Source organism: Bos taurus, chromosome 3 (assembly GCF_002263795.3).
Source record: "Bos taurus isolate L1 Dominette 01449 registration number 42190680 breed Hereford chromosome 3, ARS-UCD2.0, whole genome shotgun sequence".
Classification (NCBI taxonomy): domain Eukaryota; kingdom Metazoa; phylum Chordata; class Mammalia; order Artiodactyla; family Bovidae; genus Bos; species Bos taurus.
In genome coordinates, this window is record NC_037330.1 from 1,466,209 (window position 1) to 1,483,599 (window position 17,391).

The 17,391-nt window shown below is 41.9% G+C and overlaps 1 protein-coding gene across 6 annotated transcripts in view; it reads right to left on the reverse strand.

Moving 5' to 3' along the window:
- Nucleotides 1-15,801, reverse strand: part of POU2F1 (POU class 2 homeobox 1) — a 212,383-nt gene extending 196,582 nt beyond the window's left edge. For 2 of the 6 annotated variants that reach the window (XM_005203427.5, XM_059883669.1), the window contains exon 1: nt 14,749-14,812. Coding sequence is in view for 4 of the 6 variants with exons in the window: in XM_024987873.2 (XP_024843641.2) it covers nt 14,749-15,073 (325 nt within the window). In the remaining 2 variants the exon portion in view is untranslated. Of the gene's footprint in view, nt 1-14,748 lie in introns of all 6 variants that reach the window. The other 4 variants (XM_024987873.2, XM_015461140.3, XM_015461135.3 and 1 more) reach the window with 4 other exon arrangements.
- Between the last annotated feature and the right edge of the window lie 1,590 nt (nt 15,802-17,391).

The following is a 17,391-nucleotide window of genomic DNA, read 5'->3' on the forward strand; positions in this document are numbered from 1 at the left end:
TTCCTAGACTTTCCAACTTGAATTTCTTTCCAATTCTTCTTCATCCTAAACAGTTGATTAAAAATCAAAATTTCTTCAGAACAGGCAGAGTAAAAAATTAGGCTCACTCTAATTCCCCTCTACTAAAAGAAACATTTTTGTGCAGCACAAGGCATGGCTCAATCGAAACACTGATTCACATGAACTGAAGCAAATGCCAGGAGACAGTGAACAGCAGAGGAGCCGAGCATGCTGCACTCCATGGGGTCACAAGGAGTCAGACAAACTGAACAGCAACAACGCACCTGCTACATGCCTGGGGTAAAAAGCCCCTAAGAGTACAGAGTTAAGTTATTACAAAACAGAGGAACAAGTTAACCGATAATTAAAGGTGGCAACTAAGATGCCAGGATAGGATCTATAGAAACAGGGAAATATACTAACTCATGTTACGGGGGATACTAGGGAGGCTGAGGAAGAAAGCTTAAGTCTTGCCAAGGCATGACCCCCGCTCTCCTCTCATCCCTAAAGTTATGCTATTCAAAAGAGGTACAGGAGTTCATTGTGTGTGTAGTGAGGGGGATACTCATGAGAAGAAAATATTTAAGAAGTTATAAATCTTCATGAAAGGGTCAGAACTACAGCAACAAGAGTAACAACTCACTGTTTTACATTATATTTGAAAAATATACAGAAAAAGAAGTTAAAATGTAATAAAATGTTTGACTTACAGCAAAAATATGAAAATTAAAACAATGTTTCATCTATCAGTACATCCAAAAGTTTAAAAAGACACTGTGGGGAAACTGATACTATTAAATACTATAGATAAAATATGTACTATAGATAAAAACACAGAATGGTACCTCTCTCAAGAGCAATCTGACAACACACACAAAAATTTTTAACATATTTTTAAAGGCTATAATTCTATTCCTAAGAATTTATCTTAAAAAAAAAAAAGCACTGTAGATGGATGCTTATAATTACGGAAAAAATTTAACATACATCCAAAAGAAACAAGTAAATAAGCTGATGCATCAATACAATAAAATACAACCATTAAAAAGGATTAGGTAAGGTGTGGAAGGATATTTGTAAAAAAAAAAATTACTAGGTAAAAGGGCAGGTTAGGTGAGTTTTTGAAGAACTGAAAGCTGCAGACATGTCAATATTTTCCAGTCTCATAAGACAAGGTGAAAATTGCCCCGCTACTGACTTCACTGGGTCTCTCTGATTAACCTAAGATCACTCACCCTTGATCAGTTACAGCTACCCTGAATAACAATTCAACAATCAGTTTATTGTTTGTTATTTATGCCACTAGAAGTTATTTAACTAAATGAAATTCAAAGATCTTTAAAAAAAAAAAGGGTGGGGGGAGTTAGCCTTGAACTTACCCTGTGCTTAGCTGCTCAGTTCAGTTCAGTCACTCAGTTGTGTCCAACTCTTTGTGACCCCATGAACTACAACCTATCAGACTTTTCTGTCCATGGGATTCTCCAGGCAAGAATACTGGAGTAGGTTGCCATTTCCTTCTCCAGGGGAACTTCCCAACCCAGGGATCAAACCCAGGTCTCCCGCATGGCAGGGGGATTCTTTACCATCTGAGATATCAGAGAAGCCCTGAAATTACCCAGAGGTTGTACTTAACAAATAAAAAGGTTTATTTACCTGGGTAAACCTAAAATATGATGACATGTTTACAAGAAAAAAAAAAAAGCAGGATGTACACCGACTTTTTGAATTATGTACACACATATAAGTAGGGAAGGAAACGGCAAACCACTCCTATATTCTTAAGTGGCAAATCCCTCGGACAGAGGACCCTGGCGGGCTACAGTCCCCAGGACTGCAAAAGAATTGGATTCAACTTAGCAACTAAACAGCAGCCACACATACACGAGGGGGGCTGGCACACCTGAGGTATGCGAGTGGAGGCGCGCACACATGAGAACATTCCAGGGAAGGGCTCAGGCGCTGACCCAGCACCACCTGGGTCTTACAGCAGGACAGCACTATTCAGACGTGATTCCGGTACCAAGAACTGGCGATGGTGCTGACACTACACTCTAATTCTCTGAAGTCACACCATGATTTCTTCCAGTAACCCTCATAAAATTGTTAATTTGTCTTCTCAGGCTTTAGTGATGTTTACTATGTCTCTCGTGACACCAGAGGATTTTCACCAATTCTTTTCTAGGTAACAGTGATTGACATATGAATTAATATATACTACAGTCTGCTAAAACAGCCTTCCTGGCTGACTGCACGAAGCAGCACATAGAGGGCAATGACTATGCAGTGTGAAGAAAAAATGTTTCACACACAAACACTGTAACAATGAACAGGGTGATATGGGGAAGGATTAAACATGCTATACATGATAGGGAATATCAATACCATTAAATGACTGACTTCTCATCAGAAAAAATAAGCAACTGTCATGTTTCTTCAACTGAAAGCTGGCTCAGTTACAGCTTGCTGGGGGAAGGGGAGTGATAAACAAATTCCCGGCACTTGCCAGCATATCAATTTTAAGTCACAACTCACTGGCGAAACACTCAAATATTTTAAATACATGTCCTGATTTCCTAATCTAGCCAACAGAAGAATATAAATGATGCCCCAAATGAAAATTATCTGGATGTTAACATCTGCAAGTAGCTTCAGTTTTAAAGTATAATTTCAAAGTGTTCAAGCTTTATGGATCACCAGAATCAACAATCTACATACAGCCAGCTTCAGAATATTTTTATAATCAACAACTGGAGATGCCTGAAAGCTAGGTTAACATTAGATCTGCTGATCAACTGTCCATCTCCCCAAACTGCAAGATAGAGATAAATGCACCACTGATTCTAGACCACACAATCTGGAACCGGGAACTGCATAAGAGCACTAAGGATAAACTCAAAAATAATAACTGCTAAACAGTTCATCATTCAATTTGACTGGAAGCAGAAATTAATGGTTAAGAGCATAATAATGCTCTTAATTACATCCAAAAGGTCAGAGACCTAGGTGTACCACTTAGCCTCTTTGCAGCTTTCTTAGCTGAAAGATGACGAGGATGAATGACGAAAAACACGCTTCGTGGGGTCACTGTGAAGACTAACGGGAAAATGCACGTGAAGCTTAGTAACCAGCACTGGTTTCAAAAATCACATATATATTGCTTCCTTTGCTTATAACATTTTCAACCCCACTTCCTACTCCCAGACTTGAACTGATAACTTGCAGTCACCCTTCAGGTCTCAAGTGTAAACACTGCTTCCTCAGGAAGCCCTTCCTAAATCCTCTCATTCTGATTAGGTGTCCTTATCTTATTCAGAGTATTCTGAATCTCCCGTATTTTACTCAATTAACTATAAACCGTGTTATTTAATGTATGACTTGCCCAACAGACTATAAGATTTCAGAGGACAGGGGCAGTCTGTGTCTTATTCACTACTCTTTCTCCAGTGTGGTGTGCATGGCAAGGAACAGAAGAAAACTCTATATTTACTGAATTAAATGAATGCAGAAGGACCAGTCTGATTGGTTAATTATAATCCACTTTATGTTCACAAGAATTATTACAGTTCCTGATAAGCTTACTGTCCTTATTCATTCATTCACATTCTAGAAAGAGGTTTCAAGTTTAAAATCTAAATATTACATTTTCAGACTCCCCATATATTTTAGCTCTACTGCCGAGATAGGATCGAACCTACCATGTTCTATATTCTTTATATGTTTATTAAAATGGTATTCAGATGAAAGCCAAAGTATCTGTTGTGTCTACTGGTCTTCACCAAAAAAGATGCTTTTGAAGAATTCCACAGCTTAAAAAGAAAAACAAAATATGAAAATAAAACACAATTCGTCAATTTAGAACCCTATGGGCCAGAAAAGTTAAGAGATTTGTTCAATAGCATAAAGCCGGATAGTGCTACAAACAGAGGAAGGATCCAAGCTTCCTAGTTCTCTGTCTTTTCACTATGAAGACTTCACGGTCCACTGAGAACCACAATTCAAAATATTCTAAGCAATAATCTTGAAATGCAACAAATTCAAAGTAACTGAATTATTTTTTACAAACTTTTAAAAACTATGACTTGCCAGACCTCTACTTTATTAGAAACTTGGAAGGTAAGGTCTGGCCCTCTGCATGCTGAAAAAGTTCCACGGGCAAGTCTCATCCCAGCAAAGACTCAGTTCAGTCACTCAGTCGTGTCTGACTCTTTTCGACCCCAGGGACTGCAGCACACCAGGCTTTCCTGTCTATCACCAACTCCTGGAGCTTGCTCAAACTGCTATCCATCCAGTCAGTGATGCCATCCAACCATCTTATCCTCTCTCATCCCCTTCTCCTCCTGCCTTCAATCTTTCCCAGCATCGGGGTTCTTCACATCAGGTGATCAAAGTATTGCAAAATATTGAGAACCTCTAATTTAATCAATCAAGCATCATTTGCTAACTGTCGACTCTATCTCTAGCAGCGTGTTCCCTCTCTCAAGGCTCTTAGGAAGAGACAAGATTTACTTATAAAACTCAATTAGTGAAGAAAATAAGACTGTGTATAATGAAGTGCTAAATTAGCTAAATGAATACAAATAAAGTGCTGAGTTCAGACAAAGTAGGACAGAAGCACAGACGTAGAGACAGAATAACAAATAGACAGGCCTGTATGATAAATAAGGGTAACCAGTTTCAAACAGTGCACCAGCAGGTTCTAAGAGCCTATGAAGGGGTCTACAGGGTCACTGTGGGGAGCAGAGGGAGATGTTTTCCCTGCCCCTGCGCCTTCCTCAATCAGAAGAGCTCCACTCTTACTTTTTAACATTAAGCTTCTGTCTAAAATTCATTTTGAAAATGATTCCAATGGCCTTTTGTTTGAAAACGTTTACACACGCAAATAAAGAAAAAAAAAAAAAAAAACCAGTGGTGAAGTAACTTGTCCCAGTCACAAGGCTAGTTAGAGATGGAGAGCCCAGGTCTCCCAACCTTCCATGCTGCTTTCACTGTACCACGAACACACCACAACATTCCGAGGGAGGGGGCGCTGTGAGCCCGTGAGCAAAAGTTCTCAAGAGTATCCCAGATACAAGACTGACCAAGACAGCGGGCCTACTTTCAGGACATGTGACGGAACTGTGACGGCGAGAGGAGAGTCCACACTTCAAAATAAATAAAGCCACCTTCCCAGAATAGCTCTTCAAGACAAAGTTTTAAGGTGATTTTTTAAAAAATTAAAACCTGTTAAAAGAAACACTGTTTGTGGTGGGCCTATAAAGAGACATAGAGGGTGATGGGCATGAGTTTGAGCAAGCTCTAGGAGTTGGTGATGGACAGGGAAGCCTGGCGTGCTGCAGTCCATTCGGTTGCAAAGAGTCAGACAGGACTGAGCGACTGAACTGACTATAAAGGGTACTTTCTATTGGAATTATTGAGTCATGCTCTTTAAGGAAGTAGTAAAAGATAAGAATGTATAGGCAGGGGTAGGGGCGAGATAACAGAATGCCTTGAAATCAAGGACAAGTTTATGTTTGCTACAATGCAATAATACCTCACTATATAGCTTCTGAAAGAGTATTAGGGGAGTACCTCCTTCTTCCAAGATGCAGGTTACACATGGGAATGTACAACCTGAAGTATGGTGTCCCACAGAATCAATTTAAAAGCTCCCTCTCTACAGCAGCACAAATAATAATAACTGCTAAATTTACTCTTGTGCTCATGGAAGAAAAACTATTACAGAACTTTAAAAATGCTTCTGCTACCAATTTGTAATTCCCCACAGCATCCCTGTAACACTGGTATTATCACCATCTTATTATTGAAACCACTACAGAAGCCAGTGGCAAAGGCAAAATGAGATGCCTAGAATTTACTGTGTTGAGATGTAATACTCAGTCCACACACAGTGGCATGAACATAAACCTCACATCCTATTATTAGTATGAGTTCCCTGGTGGCTCAGATAGTAAAGAGTCTGCCTGAAATGTGGGAGACGAGGGTTCGATCCTTTGATCAGGAAGATATCCCTGGAGAAGAAAATGACAACCCACTCCAGTCTTCTTCCCTGGAAATCCCACGGACAGAGGAGCCCCAGTTCATGGGGTCACAAGGGTTGGACACGATTGGGCAAGACACACACACACACACACACACACACAATTTAACTCTGTAACACTTTGTTGATTTTCACAATAAACGTGTAACCCCATGAAAACCACCCAATCATGTCTCAAATAACATGTCTAAAATTGAATTCATTGCCTAGTCCCCCAAATGGCTCTCTCTTCCAACTTCCCTACTTCTGTTCACAGCACTGCTTTTGATACTCTAAGCTCAAAACCCTGGTATCCCTTTGACTCTAATTACCTGCTTTTAAACACTTTAAAGTAAGAACTTTGATTATGGCTCAGTACAGAACAAAAAAATTCAATGACTCCTACTGCCAAGCAAGTGGAATCCAAACTCCTACACCATCAACGCCTGACACGCAGAGCTCTCCAGAAAAGAATCCCAGCCTGCCTTCTACCACTTTGCAGTGTGCGGCCTCAGTAACAGCCAACCTAGAAGTCCCGCCAGCCCCCAAACACACTGAGTGCTGATTAAGCACATGACCTCGGGAGAGTCATTTAAACTAAGTTTTATTTTACTCAACTGTAAAATGGGTGTAATAATTTTTGCCTGAAAGGAGCAAACAAGTTAACGAAAATAAGAGTACCACCATAAATGTTAAGGTACTATAAAAATACAGACAGAATCATTATGCTATGATTACTGGTAATTTTATCTATACCTGCTTTGCTCCACAAAGGATATAAGATAGACCACATAAAACACAAAATAACAAGAGTTTAAAGGTGGAAGCAATAAAAGAAATGCAAAACAAAAGGTAAGGACCTAACATGGATCTGGGAATGAGGCTAAGAAAAATGGATGCTATAATTGCTTATCTAAGTTTTCAGGTTGATAACGTGGTCTAAACAGTGTAGTTTGATTTGAAAAGGAAATAAAGTCAATTAGTTCAGTGTCCCAAAGACTAAAAACAAAATCATTGGTCAGAAATAAAAAAGTTCTTACTGTAGAGACCGGCAAGAATTTCTCCCAAAGGTCCTTATTCTGTGCACAGTAACTGAACATTCTCAACAGCCTATGAATTATCTATTTTCATTACATCACTATTAGACTGAAAGCCTTTTGACGTATGGTAATTGTCTTATTATATAATGTTTGTATCTCCCTGGTGGCTCAGCAGTAAACAATCTGCCTGCCAATGCAGGAGACCCAGGTTCAATCCCTGGGTGGGGAGGATCTCCTGGAGAAGGAAATGGCAACCCACTCCAGTATTCTTGCCTGGGAAACCCCATGAACAGAGAAGCTTGGTGAGCTATAGTCCATGGGGTCGCAGAAGAGTCAGACACGACTTAGCAACTACACAACAATCTCCATAGCTTAATTAGTCAAAACCCACATACCCTGACTTTTATATACTGGTTTCCATGGACCCAAATCCCTCCCTTCCTATTTCAAAAGGTCCTGCACACCACCATGTTAATCCCAGAATGCTGCTTTTATCACAGAATTCCTTACTTCAAAAACCTCTAACAGCCTCCCTGCACACAGAGTAACCTTATGCTTTACATCTTGAACACAATCTCCCCTGCAGTATCTTCCCTGTCTTCCCATTCCTCTAAATTCTTTTCACCCTTTTAAATGTGGCTTAAAAATCTAACCTCCTACTAAAAGTCTTCTCTGACTAGCAGCAATGTGGTAGAGGGAGAGATGGGGCAGGGGGAGGAGAAGACTAAAAGTCTTCTTTACTCAATAGTTAAGAGACTGTGGGCAAGTCACTAAACCACCACCCTCAGTGAGAATACTGTCTCACTGGTAAAGGTTTTAAGATAGACTGTACCTAAATTACCTTCCAGCTTTAACCATTCTAGGATGTTTTGGTTCCTACAAACTTGGACAGACCTGATCTCTACTCTGATCATTATTATCTATTATATATTTTAATATGTAACTACAACCATCCCCTGCTATCCACAGGTGATTGGTTCCAGAATCTCCACAGATACCAAAACCCAGGGGTGCGCAACATTTGCATGTAACTTATGCACATCCTCATATACTTTAAATCATCTTTAGCTTACTTACAGTACCTAATACAATGTAAATGCTAAGTAAATAGTTGCCAGGATGCAACAAATTTAAGTTCTGCTTTTTGGAACTTGCTGGAATATTTTCCATTATTTTCAATCTGTAGTTGGCTGAATTAACAGATAACAAACTCACCAATATAGAGGGTTGACGGTCGACACACTGCTTTAAAATATTCCATGCTAAGTATAAACTCCACAGCAGAGTCTTATATTCCCTTGTTAGCCTCAAAGACAAGTGGCATAGGGACCAGGTAAAAAGCAGCATATATATTTTTGTAAGCTTAGAAATGTTTAAATAATTATTTTTAAAAGATTGATTAAAATATACTTGCCTACTGCAGCATTAATCAGCAAAAAAAAAAAAAAAGCATTTTTAACACTAAGCAGACTATTTTAAAAATATACTAAAGCAAGAAAATAGTTAAGTCACTTTTCTCTAAAATATATATTCATTCTGCAGATTACAAAGCTAGTCAGTACAACTTGAGGTGACCACATGTTAAAAATAATTGAGCTGTTTAACATACACAACATAATGTTCACTTCCTAGCCATTCCTGTTTGCATCTTCTGTTGTAAACAAAGGCTCACCAGTCCAAAAAAAAAAAAAGGTCTATCATAATTTTTATTATTTTACTGATTTAATGATTAACTTTACATGCTAGAGCTATGATTCCAACATAAAAACCAATAAAGTTACACAGAGAATTATGAAACAGAACAAGTGACAAATTAAACTGTACTTGCAATGACTTTCAATATCACAGGCTGAGTAAAGCTACTACCAACACTCACAGTGAGCCAAGTTTTGTGCTTCACACTGTCACTCTAAAAATTAATTATTACGTATCCTCTTCTGGATGAGTATCTAGTTTCCTGTATAGTACTTAAAAAAAAAAAAAAAGAATCTGATAAACCTAGAGGTTTGCTGATTCTTCTTTTGCTGATTGCTACGTCTGTCTATAAAATCTAGATAGCACTGAAAACTTGAGTACTTGCTTAACTGGGAAAAAAAATTTAAAAACAAAAGCATTTTATCAGTCACTAAATACAAATAAGATATCTTATCAATGCTCAGTAAATTAATATCCCACAGTAAAAACTACGTGTATTATACATAAAGAACTTCCTCAAATCAGAGGTTCTGAAACTCAAGACAGTTCTCATATTCCAAATTCTAAACATACTGTACATGGATCAGTAAGTCAAGCACTGGCTCCACTCACGCTATTTTTGTTTCCATTGCTATTACTGCTAAAAGAGTTTATAAGGGCTCATTGCCAGTTTAGAGCACAGTTAGAAGTATTTCAGTACAAAATAAAATCAATTAATTCCTAAGAAGAAATATAAATCTAAGGTATCCAACTATCTATACAAAACACCAACAATGTGCAAAACTATTTGGCAAAAGAAGATGGATAAGTAATCTGTGAACCATAAGTATTACACCTTTCAATATTGATTCCACTCAAAAAGACATTTTTAAGCAACACAATCAAGATAAGAATTAAGCAAAATTCTGGTCCGAAGAGTTTCCTATAAAGAGGAAAACGAGGAAAGAACTCATTCAGGAGGGATACAGAAACTCAGATAAGGCAAATGTGTAACAATCAAATCTACACTCTCATGCCTAATATTAGATTTCCTTGAAGAAATAAGTAATAAACATGTTTGCTCAGGCATTTAACATTAAAGGAGACAACAGAAACACGGGTGACAGAAAAGGGACATGTTTTGCCTGTGATTTGCTCTGTTCTGTAAACAATAATTGTTTGAATATTCCCAAACAAAATCATTTCCACTAGGAAAACACATTCCTGCTTAAAATTAGGCTTCCTAGTAAGTCTTTACTAATTACAAAAACTGTAACTGAACCAACACTGACAGTCACATACCAGTATTTTAAAAGAAAATTAATTTTAATAGGGCTTGAAAGAAGACTAAAGCTGTCAGCTTTCAACGTTAAAAAAATAACTGATAACATTAAGGGAATCACTACTACATTATAGTCTTCCTAGTACAAAGGGACAGACGTTCATGAAAGTGAGAGACCAATTTTAAAAACACAACTTAAACATACAAACCCACACACCTAAACTCAAGATCAAGCAATACAAATTCAAGAAACTGTTTCATTCTTAATGGAAAATACTTGTGAAAGGCAACATTCAAATTTCCAGTTATGTCATTTTAGAACCACCTGCTTAAGATATACAAGGCTCCTTTAAACATCTCTGGTGACTTTATAAGAGCAATTTAACATTCTGAACCGTAAACTTATTCCAAGATCCACTGAGCACATGAATAACAGATTAACAATTACTTCAACCTATGCAGTAATGAGACACATTTTATTTCTTCTTTATATTGCTTATCAAAGCAGAGAGTAATAAATCTAAAATATGCCAGAATACTGTACCACTCAACCTGGAATAATAGTCACTGTTTCTTCCTTGACGACTGGGATTTTTGACAATGTCAAAATGAAAGGAACTGGAAATTAGTTTGGGGGTCAAGGTTAAAAATGACTTGAACAGTAATGCCTTGGAAGAACAGTCCTCTTAGAAATTAAAATATTTGGTCAGCTGTCACATAAGTTTTCAAGACCTAAGTTCAAAAGTACCATTATAATTACTAGACGGGGCAAGAAAGAAGGAAGTCACAATGGCTTTTCCGAAAACTTGTGGGAAGCCACCTGACAGATGCAAAAGGAGAGAAGCAGGCCATAAACTCATGCAGGCCTCACCCTAACCCTAACCCTAAAATACTCGATGACTCTCCTCTCACACCGACAGAGGAATCAATCACAACAACTCCACTACATTCCCAGGATATTTTAATCATCACTTTAAGATAAACTAGTTAAAAATAAGATGGAAAATGTCTGACAGGAAAATTTAATAGGTCAAAAATCATTTGTGCATTCATACCTCACAGTGAAACAATTTTAAAAATCACTAATCAATCAAAATAAAATGCACAAACTTGTCCAGACTAAATTAAGACAATCCAAAAAGAATTCTGAAATTAAAAAAAAAAACAACTGTTTGCAAAGCACATGCTTTCCTGTTAAGTATTTTACCTTAAACACTATAATTTCAACCTAACAATATACAACCCTCATCCTCTTCAAGTTCACTCTACTCACTTTAACAGGTTCTAAGCCAAATATGATCTCTCCTTTATCCTGAGCGATGCTCTGAAGAAATTATATCAAGAAATATAGCTTCTTACTAGAGTTTGGGGGATTATAAAAAACCTATCTAAAACAGGCATACTTATAGATCATTTCTATGATTATACTTATTTAAAACCACGGTCCCCAATTGAGAATTTTAGGAAATGAATTTTTACAACAGCATGGGAAGCCAACCAAAATATAAGGCCAGTTAACAATACTCACCCTTTCCTGTATCACAATAATTGTAAGAAAGAAATTTTGTTTGTAAAACGCAATGTGCATTTTATCATCTTGGATAAAATATTTGCAGCCTCGGTAGTGGTTAAATTGCAGCTATAAAGGAAATTGTCCTGAGATAAATGGTTTCCCTATGAGGAGGTTTCATTGCTACACTTCACCTCAGGACAATAAATCAAATTAACTGCACCTTGTCCTTTGTCCAATGACATCATCAGTTTGACCACATCTTCAGAATCGTGTGCAAAAACATACGCTATTTAAGGCATGAAATCATGTTACTGTTTTCTGTCCATCCAACCTCATGCTTCAGGTCTCTGAAGCAGTTATTCACCTGAACATTCTCATGAAAGCGGCAGATTCTTTTTTCCTGCTGCATTCAGGCCCTGCCTATTGGCAGTAAAAGAAAAAAAAAAAAAAGTGAGAACTGGTATTTGAAATTGGCTTGTTTTTAGCCCATCAAATCCAGAATTTTATTTCCATTTAAACTGAAGACTAATGTCTCACAAAATATGTATCTTGCAACTGACCATCAAGTGCATTAACATAATTTCAAAGGTTAAACAAGTCGCTGTTCAACAACTCTTCTCCGATACTACTAGCAGGGGTTTAAAAAACACCAAGGAGAAGCCACACCATGCTTTTAAAAAACAGGTAAGAACTATACAAAATTAAAAAGACAACTCTACTAAGGGAAAGCCCCCAAATCAAAATTATTTCTTTTAAATAGCAAAAGTTAATCTGCCTTTCACAGACCAAATGTTCTAAGCCTACACAAAATATAAAATCAATTCTGACAACTTAAAGATGAGGGGTGGGTGTGCTTGGGAAGGGAATAAGTTTCAAGATCAGAGTAGACACAATGCCTCAGTTTATTCTTCCATTTTCACTCATTTAACCTTGACACAAACACTCAAAGAAAATATAACCCCATATCTGTTTTCAGGAGTGCTACAATTAAAATAAGTAAGTCTATAACAGTGGTAGCACAAAATTAATATCAGCTCCATTTTAAATTAGAATGAAGAGGCTGAAAGGGGAATACAGCATGCTGTTAATTGGAACTTCTAAAATAACTAGCTATTCTACAACTCCTAGAAAAAAACTACTGCTTTTTTTTTTTTTTAAAACAAATACCGAAGATCTTTACAAAGCCTGAAAGTGTTTAACTTGGGGGTAGAAGTCAAGGGGCAGGGGTGAACTAGCCCGAAAACAAAGTGATTTATTTTATTAAACCAAAATAGGTTTCATTCGCCTCTGAAAATAAGAAAGCATAGATTTTTTTCCTTAGGCCCAATATTATGGCAAACCATAAGAAAGTCTTTTTTAAGATAAAACAGAACACGATAGAGTTGATGCTTAGCTAGAAGCTGTTTGAAAGTTGCTAACGCCCAAGAGGGTTTCTTCTGCCCGTGGAGTAGAGGTAAGCGTACGGAAGTTATTTGCGGGGGGTAGGGGGAGTCATTTTGGTTATTAGTAAATAAATCAAGCGGCAGAGAACATGAGGCCTAGGCCACTGCTACATAGGGGCCAAGGCCTAGCTCTCTCCCTCTCCTCCCAGCCCAGTCTGGGTTTGATCTCAGAGCCCTGTGGATTGCCAAGGAAAAAAAAAAAAGAATCATATCGAACCACAAAAGCACATGGGGCGAATGTAAAATATAAACACGGCGTTGGGCTGTGAGTGGCTGTTATTAAAGGTCTGAATTACTAAACATGAGAGGCGGGGAAAGCCAGGCGGCCATTTCAATAATATAAACCTCCCCGAATTAGACATTATTCAAATGAGAGAGGTTCAGCTAACCAGAGCATAAGAGGACCCAGCACCCAACAAGAAAACAGGGGCAGAGACCCAGGAAGGGGGATCCCCGCCCCTACCCAACTCCCAACCGGTGGGGGGTAAACCGAGAATATTATCAACTTGTCAGCCAGCCGGTTCTGGGGCCGGGCAGGAGGGCAGCGCTTCACGTCCGAGTTCCCGGGAGGCCTCCGGGCGCCGCTGGGGCCTGAGGGGGAGCGAGGCCCCCGAGGGCCCCCGGCCCCGCGGGTCTGGGTCAAGCGCAGAGGCGGGGGGCAGACAGGGTGGGGCAGGGGACCCGGAGCTCAGACCGCGCCAGGCACCTTCATTCGGCTCAACTCTCCCGAGAATCCACGGCCGCCGGGGAACAAGGGGCTTCCCCAGGACTCGCTGGGACCCCTGACTGGTGGCCCGGAGCACATGGGACGGCCTCAGAGGACCTGCTCCTTGGAGGGGAACTTTCCCCGAGGGCCGCTTTCAACCCAGTCCGCCCCCAAGGGGGCGAAGCGCGTGCCGGCGCGGACTCCCTAGTCCCTCCGCCCGGAGGCCCCCTCGCAGCGCCCAGGACCGCTCACCCCTACCCATCTACAGCGCAGGCCCGCCTCCGGTCAGGCCACCGTTCGGGGGATGAGCGGGGCGCGGCCGGGGCGCCCGGGGCCGTGACCCGCGGGCTTGGCCCCGCTCGGACCCTGGTGCGGCGGCGGGGCGCGGGCGCGGGCCGGGCGCTGTCCGCGGGCGCACCCGGGCCGCCCCCCGCGGCCAGCAGCGCGGGGGAGGGGGCGCCCCGGCCCGCGCCGGGGGCAGGACACGTGCGGCGGTCCGGCCGCCGGGGTCCACTCCGGCCCCGCCGCCTCCCCGGCATTGTGCTCGCCGCCACCTCCATCTCGCCCTCCACGCCCCCCCACCCCGCGCCCGCCCGGCCCGGGTCGCCCGCCCGCGCCCCGCCGCGCCCCGCCGGCCCAGCAGCTATGAATATGTAAAACGTCTTTATTGTCCTCTCCCTCTGCCCCGGCCCCGCGGCCCCGCCGCGGACCCGCTCGGGTTGGGGCTCGGCGGCGAGGAGGCGGAGGCGGCGGGCGGCCGGCGGCCGGCGGAGGAGGAGGGCCGGTGCCGGCGGGCGGGCGGGCGAGCCCGCGGCGGGGTGGGCTAGGGGCAGGAGGAGAGCGGCGGATAGCAGCCCGCTTTGCCCCTCGTCTTCCCCCTCCGCCTGGGCGCTCCGAGCCTCTTTCCCCCTCCGCTCGGCGCCCGGCGGGGGCTCCGTGCTCCCTGGCCCCCCATCTCCCCGCCGTTAATTATAATAATCCTGAGTACTAATAAATTATGCTAAGTCGCGGGGGGGGGGCAGCGGGAGCCGGGGTTGAGTATGAATATGAATATGTAAAATGCTGTAATGATTACCTGCTGCTGCTGCCGCCGCGGCTGAACTCTCATCTTGACTCGCTGCTCCTCCGTCCGCCATTTTGAATATTTTAACCAAAATCGCCCGGTCGATAAACCCTCCCTCGCTCCGGCTCCCCTCCCCCCGCCCGCCCTCCAGACCTCCTCCCTGCTCTCCGCCCCCTCCAGCTCCCGCCTCTCCTCGGGCGCGCGCCAGGGGGCGCGCGAGGCTGTCACCCTGGAAGAGGCCCACCTCCACCGGGCTCTCTGCGCACGCGCCCCCTGGCAGCTGTGGCTCCTCAGTAGCTAAAGCGCCCTCAACCTGCGAGTCACTCCTTCGCTTCATTTCTTCTCGTCTGGGCTCTGCACATGCGCGAATTTCCCCAAGCGCCTAAAAGGCGGTCTGCGCTTGCGCCATTTCCCCTTGGCTCCGTCCTGATATGCGAAGTGTAAAGTGTTGTACGGAGCGCGATTGTGGCATCTTAATATCCTCCCTTCTCTTCCCGCTTTTCTCTCCTCCCGATTTTACTCTGGCTTCCCCCAGTGGCATGCTACAAGAAGGACAGGGGACACGGTGGCCGAAAGGGTGGAGATGCGTGAAGTGTCGGTGAGCGGACTGGCCCGCGCCCTCTTCGGTGCGCACTTTTTAAGGCTTTCCGCGCTGTTTAAACACCGACAACAAAGGACGGGCCGCTCCCCTGCTAGGTAATTTCCGGCCCTGCGGGCAGGTAGGGACGGAAACCAGCCTCGGGGAACCGGGCTGGAGGCACCTGCTGAGCCTGGCGCGGGCCTCCCGCTTTAAGTTTGAATCCGAATTAGTCCCCGCCCTCAACCTTGCGAATGCTAGAGTCCTGACCCTGGCCAATGCGAAGGGGAGGGTCCTGTGATTCTTTTAGTTAGCCCCAGATCTTCTCTACTTGTTTCCAACACCCGTCTGGCTTCCACGTTAGCTGGGAGTTAATTATTAAGTCGCTAATTCCCGCCCCTGCCCTTTCAGGTGCCTCGATCGCCGCTCACCGGATGGAAACAAATAGCCGACCTCTGGTCTACAGATAGGCATTCTTTTCCTTTTGGTTAGGAACATCTTTTGAAACCTAACATAAACTGAAAACCCACGACCTAGTAAATAAAAAAAAAATGTCGAAATCAGCGGTAGCTTCATCAAGAATTTTATTTTGTTGCTTCTCAAGGTAAATATGAAAAGTAGGCTTTTTCCGATGTAGATATCTTTGCTTGTAACTAGTCACAATATTCTAAGATTTCTTTAGTAAGTGTAATAGATTTTCCTGAACAAGACTCAGGTCTAATTATTTTACGAATTTTTAAGCTCTACGGTTTTTCCAGTTTTTTGTTTTTTGTTTTTTTTTTCTTAAGAGAAGTCTACTATATTTCATGGTTACCAAAGAAAAGTTTTTAAAAAAAATCAGTTTTAGGTAGTCTTGAGAAGAAAAAAATGAGTGTAAGATTTATATTGAGTAGGATTACAAATTCTGGTCTTCCCAGAATGGCTCAGGTGAAGAATCCGCTGGCCAGTGCAGGAACTGAAGGAGACTGGGGCTCCATCTCTGGGTGGTGAAGATACCCGTGAGGAGGAAATGGCAACCCGCTCGGGTGTTCCTGCCATTCCTGCCGGGATAACCCGATGGACAGAGGAGCCAGTTGGGCTGCAGTCCAGGGAGTCGCAAAGAGTAGGACACGACTGAGCACGCAGGCACAATTTCTTCACTGAGGAAAAAAACTGATCTCTAGGAGATAGCCAGCCATTGTTTAATACCTAAAGTTTTAATCATTGTTCTTAGCCTGCTCGTTGAATTTCTTACACTGTGCAAGTACAGTTAAAGCTATTGTCAATGTCAGCCAATGAATTCCAGGTGGTATTGATTTATTCATGGCAATTAATGCCTAGGGTGTACGCATGACTGTTTAAGCCAAATAATCGGGCTGCCCTGTAATCTAATTATTTCAGACAATGGCCAACCAACACACAGTTAAGGAAATGCAAAATTCAATCATGTTACAGTTAATCTGTAAATATAGCATATTCACCAGCATTGCTATTAATAGAAAGTCTCAGAATCTTCAATCTATGTGAAACTGAAAGTTGCTCATCAGTCAGACTCTTTGAGACCCGGTAGACTGTACAGTCCGTGGAATTCTCTGGGCCAGGATACTGGAGTGGGTAGCCTTTCACTTCAGGGGATCTTCCCAAACCAGGGATCGAACCCAGGTCTCCCACGTTGCAGGTGGATTGTTTATCAGCTGAGCCACAAGGGACAAAGTTAAGTACATGACTCTGCTTTAAGGGCAACAAATTTGAAGTCATCTCCACTAAGAAAAAGAAATCAAATACCCTTATTTAAATTCTTATCTTCTATTTAATCTTTGTTTTGCTCTTTGTTTTAAAAAGTAAATTAATATGACTTTCAGGAAGGAACTGAAGCCAGTGCATCTGCTATTCATTATTATTTTATTTATATAAAAGGAAATTTTTATGGAATGAACTTTTATGTAAAGAAAAATACTCTGTGAGGAAAAGAAAGCTTAAAATACTGTGTATTAATGATTCATCTTCCTCTTGATGGTAATATTTATGTTTGCAAATGTGTGCCCAGTTCAGTTCAGTCACTCAGTCATGTCTGACTCTTTGCAACCCCATAGACTGCA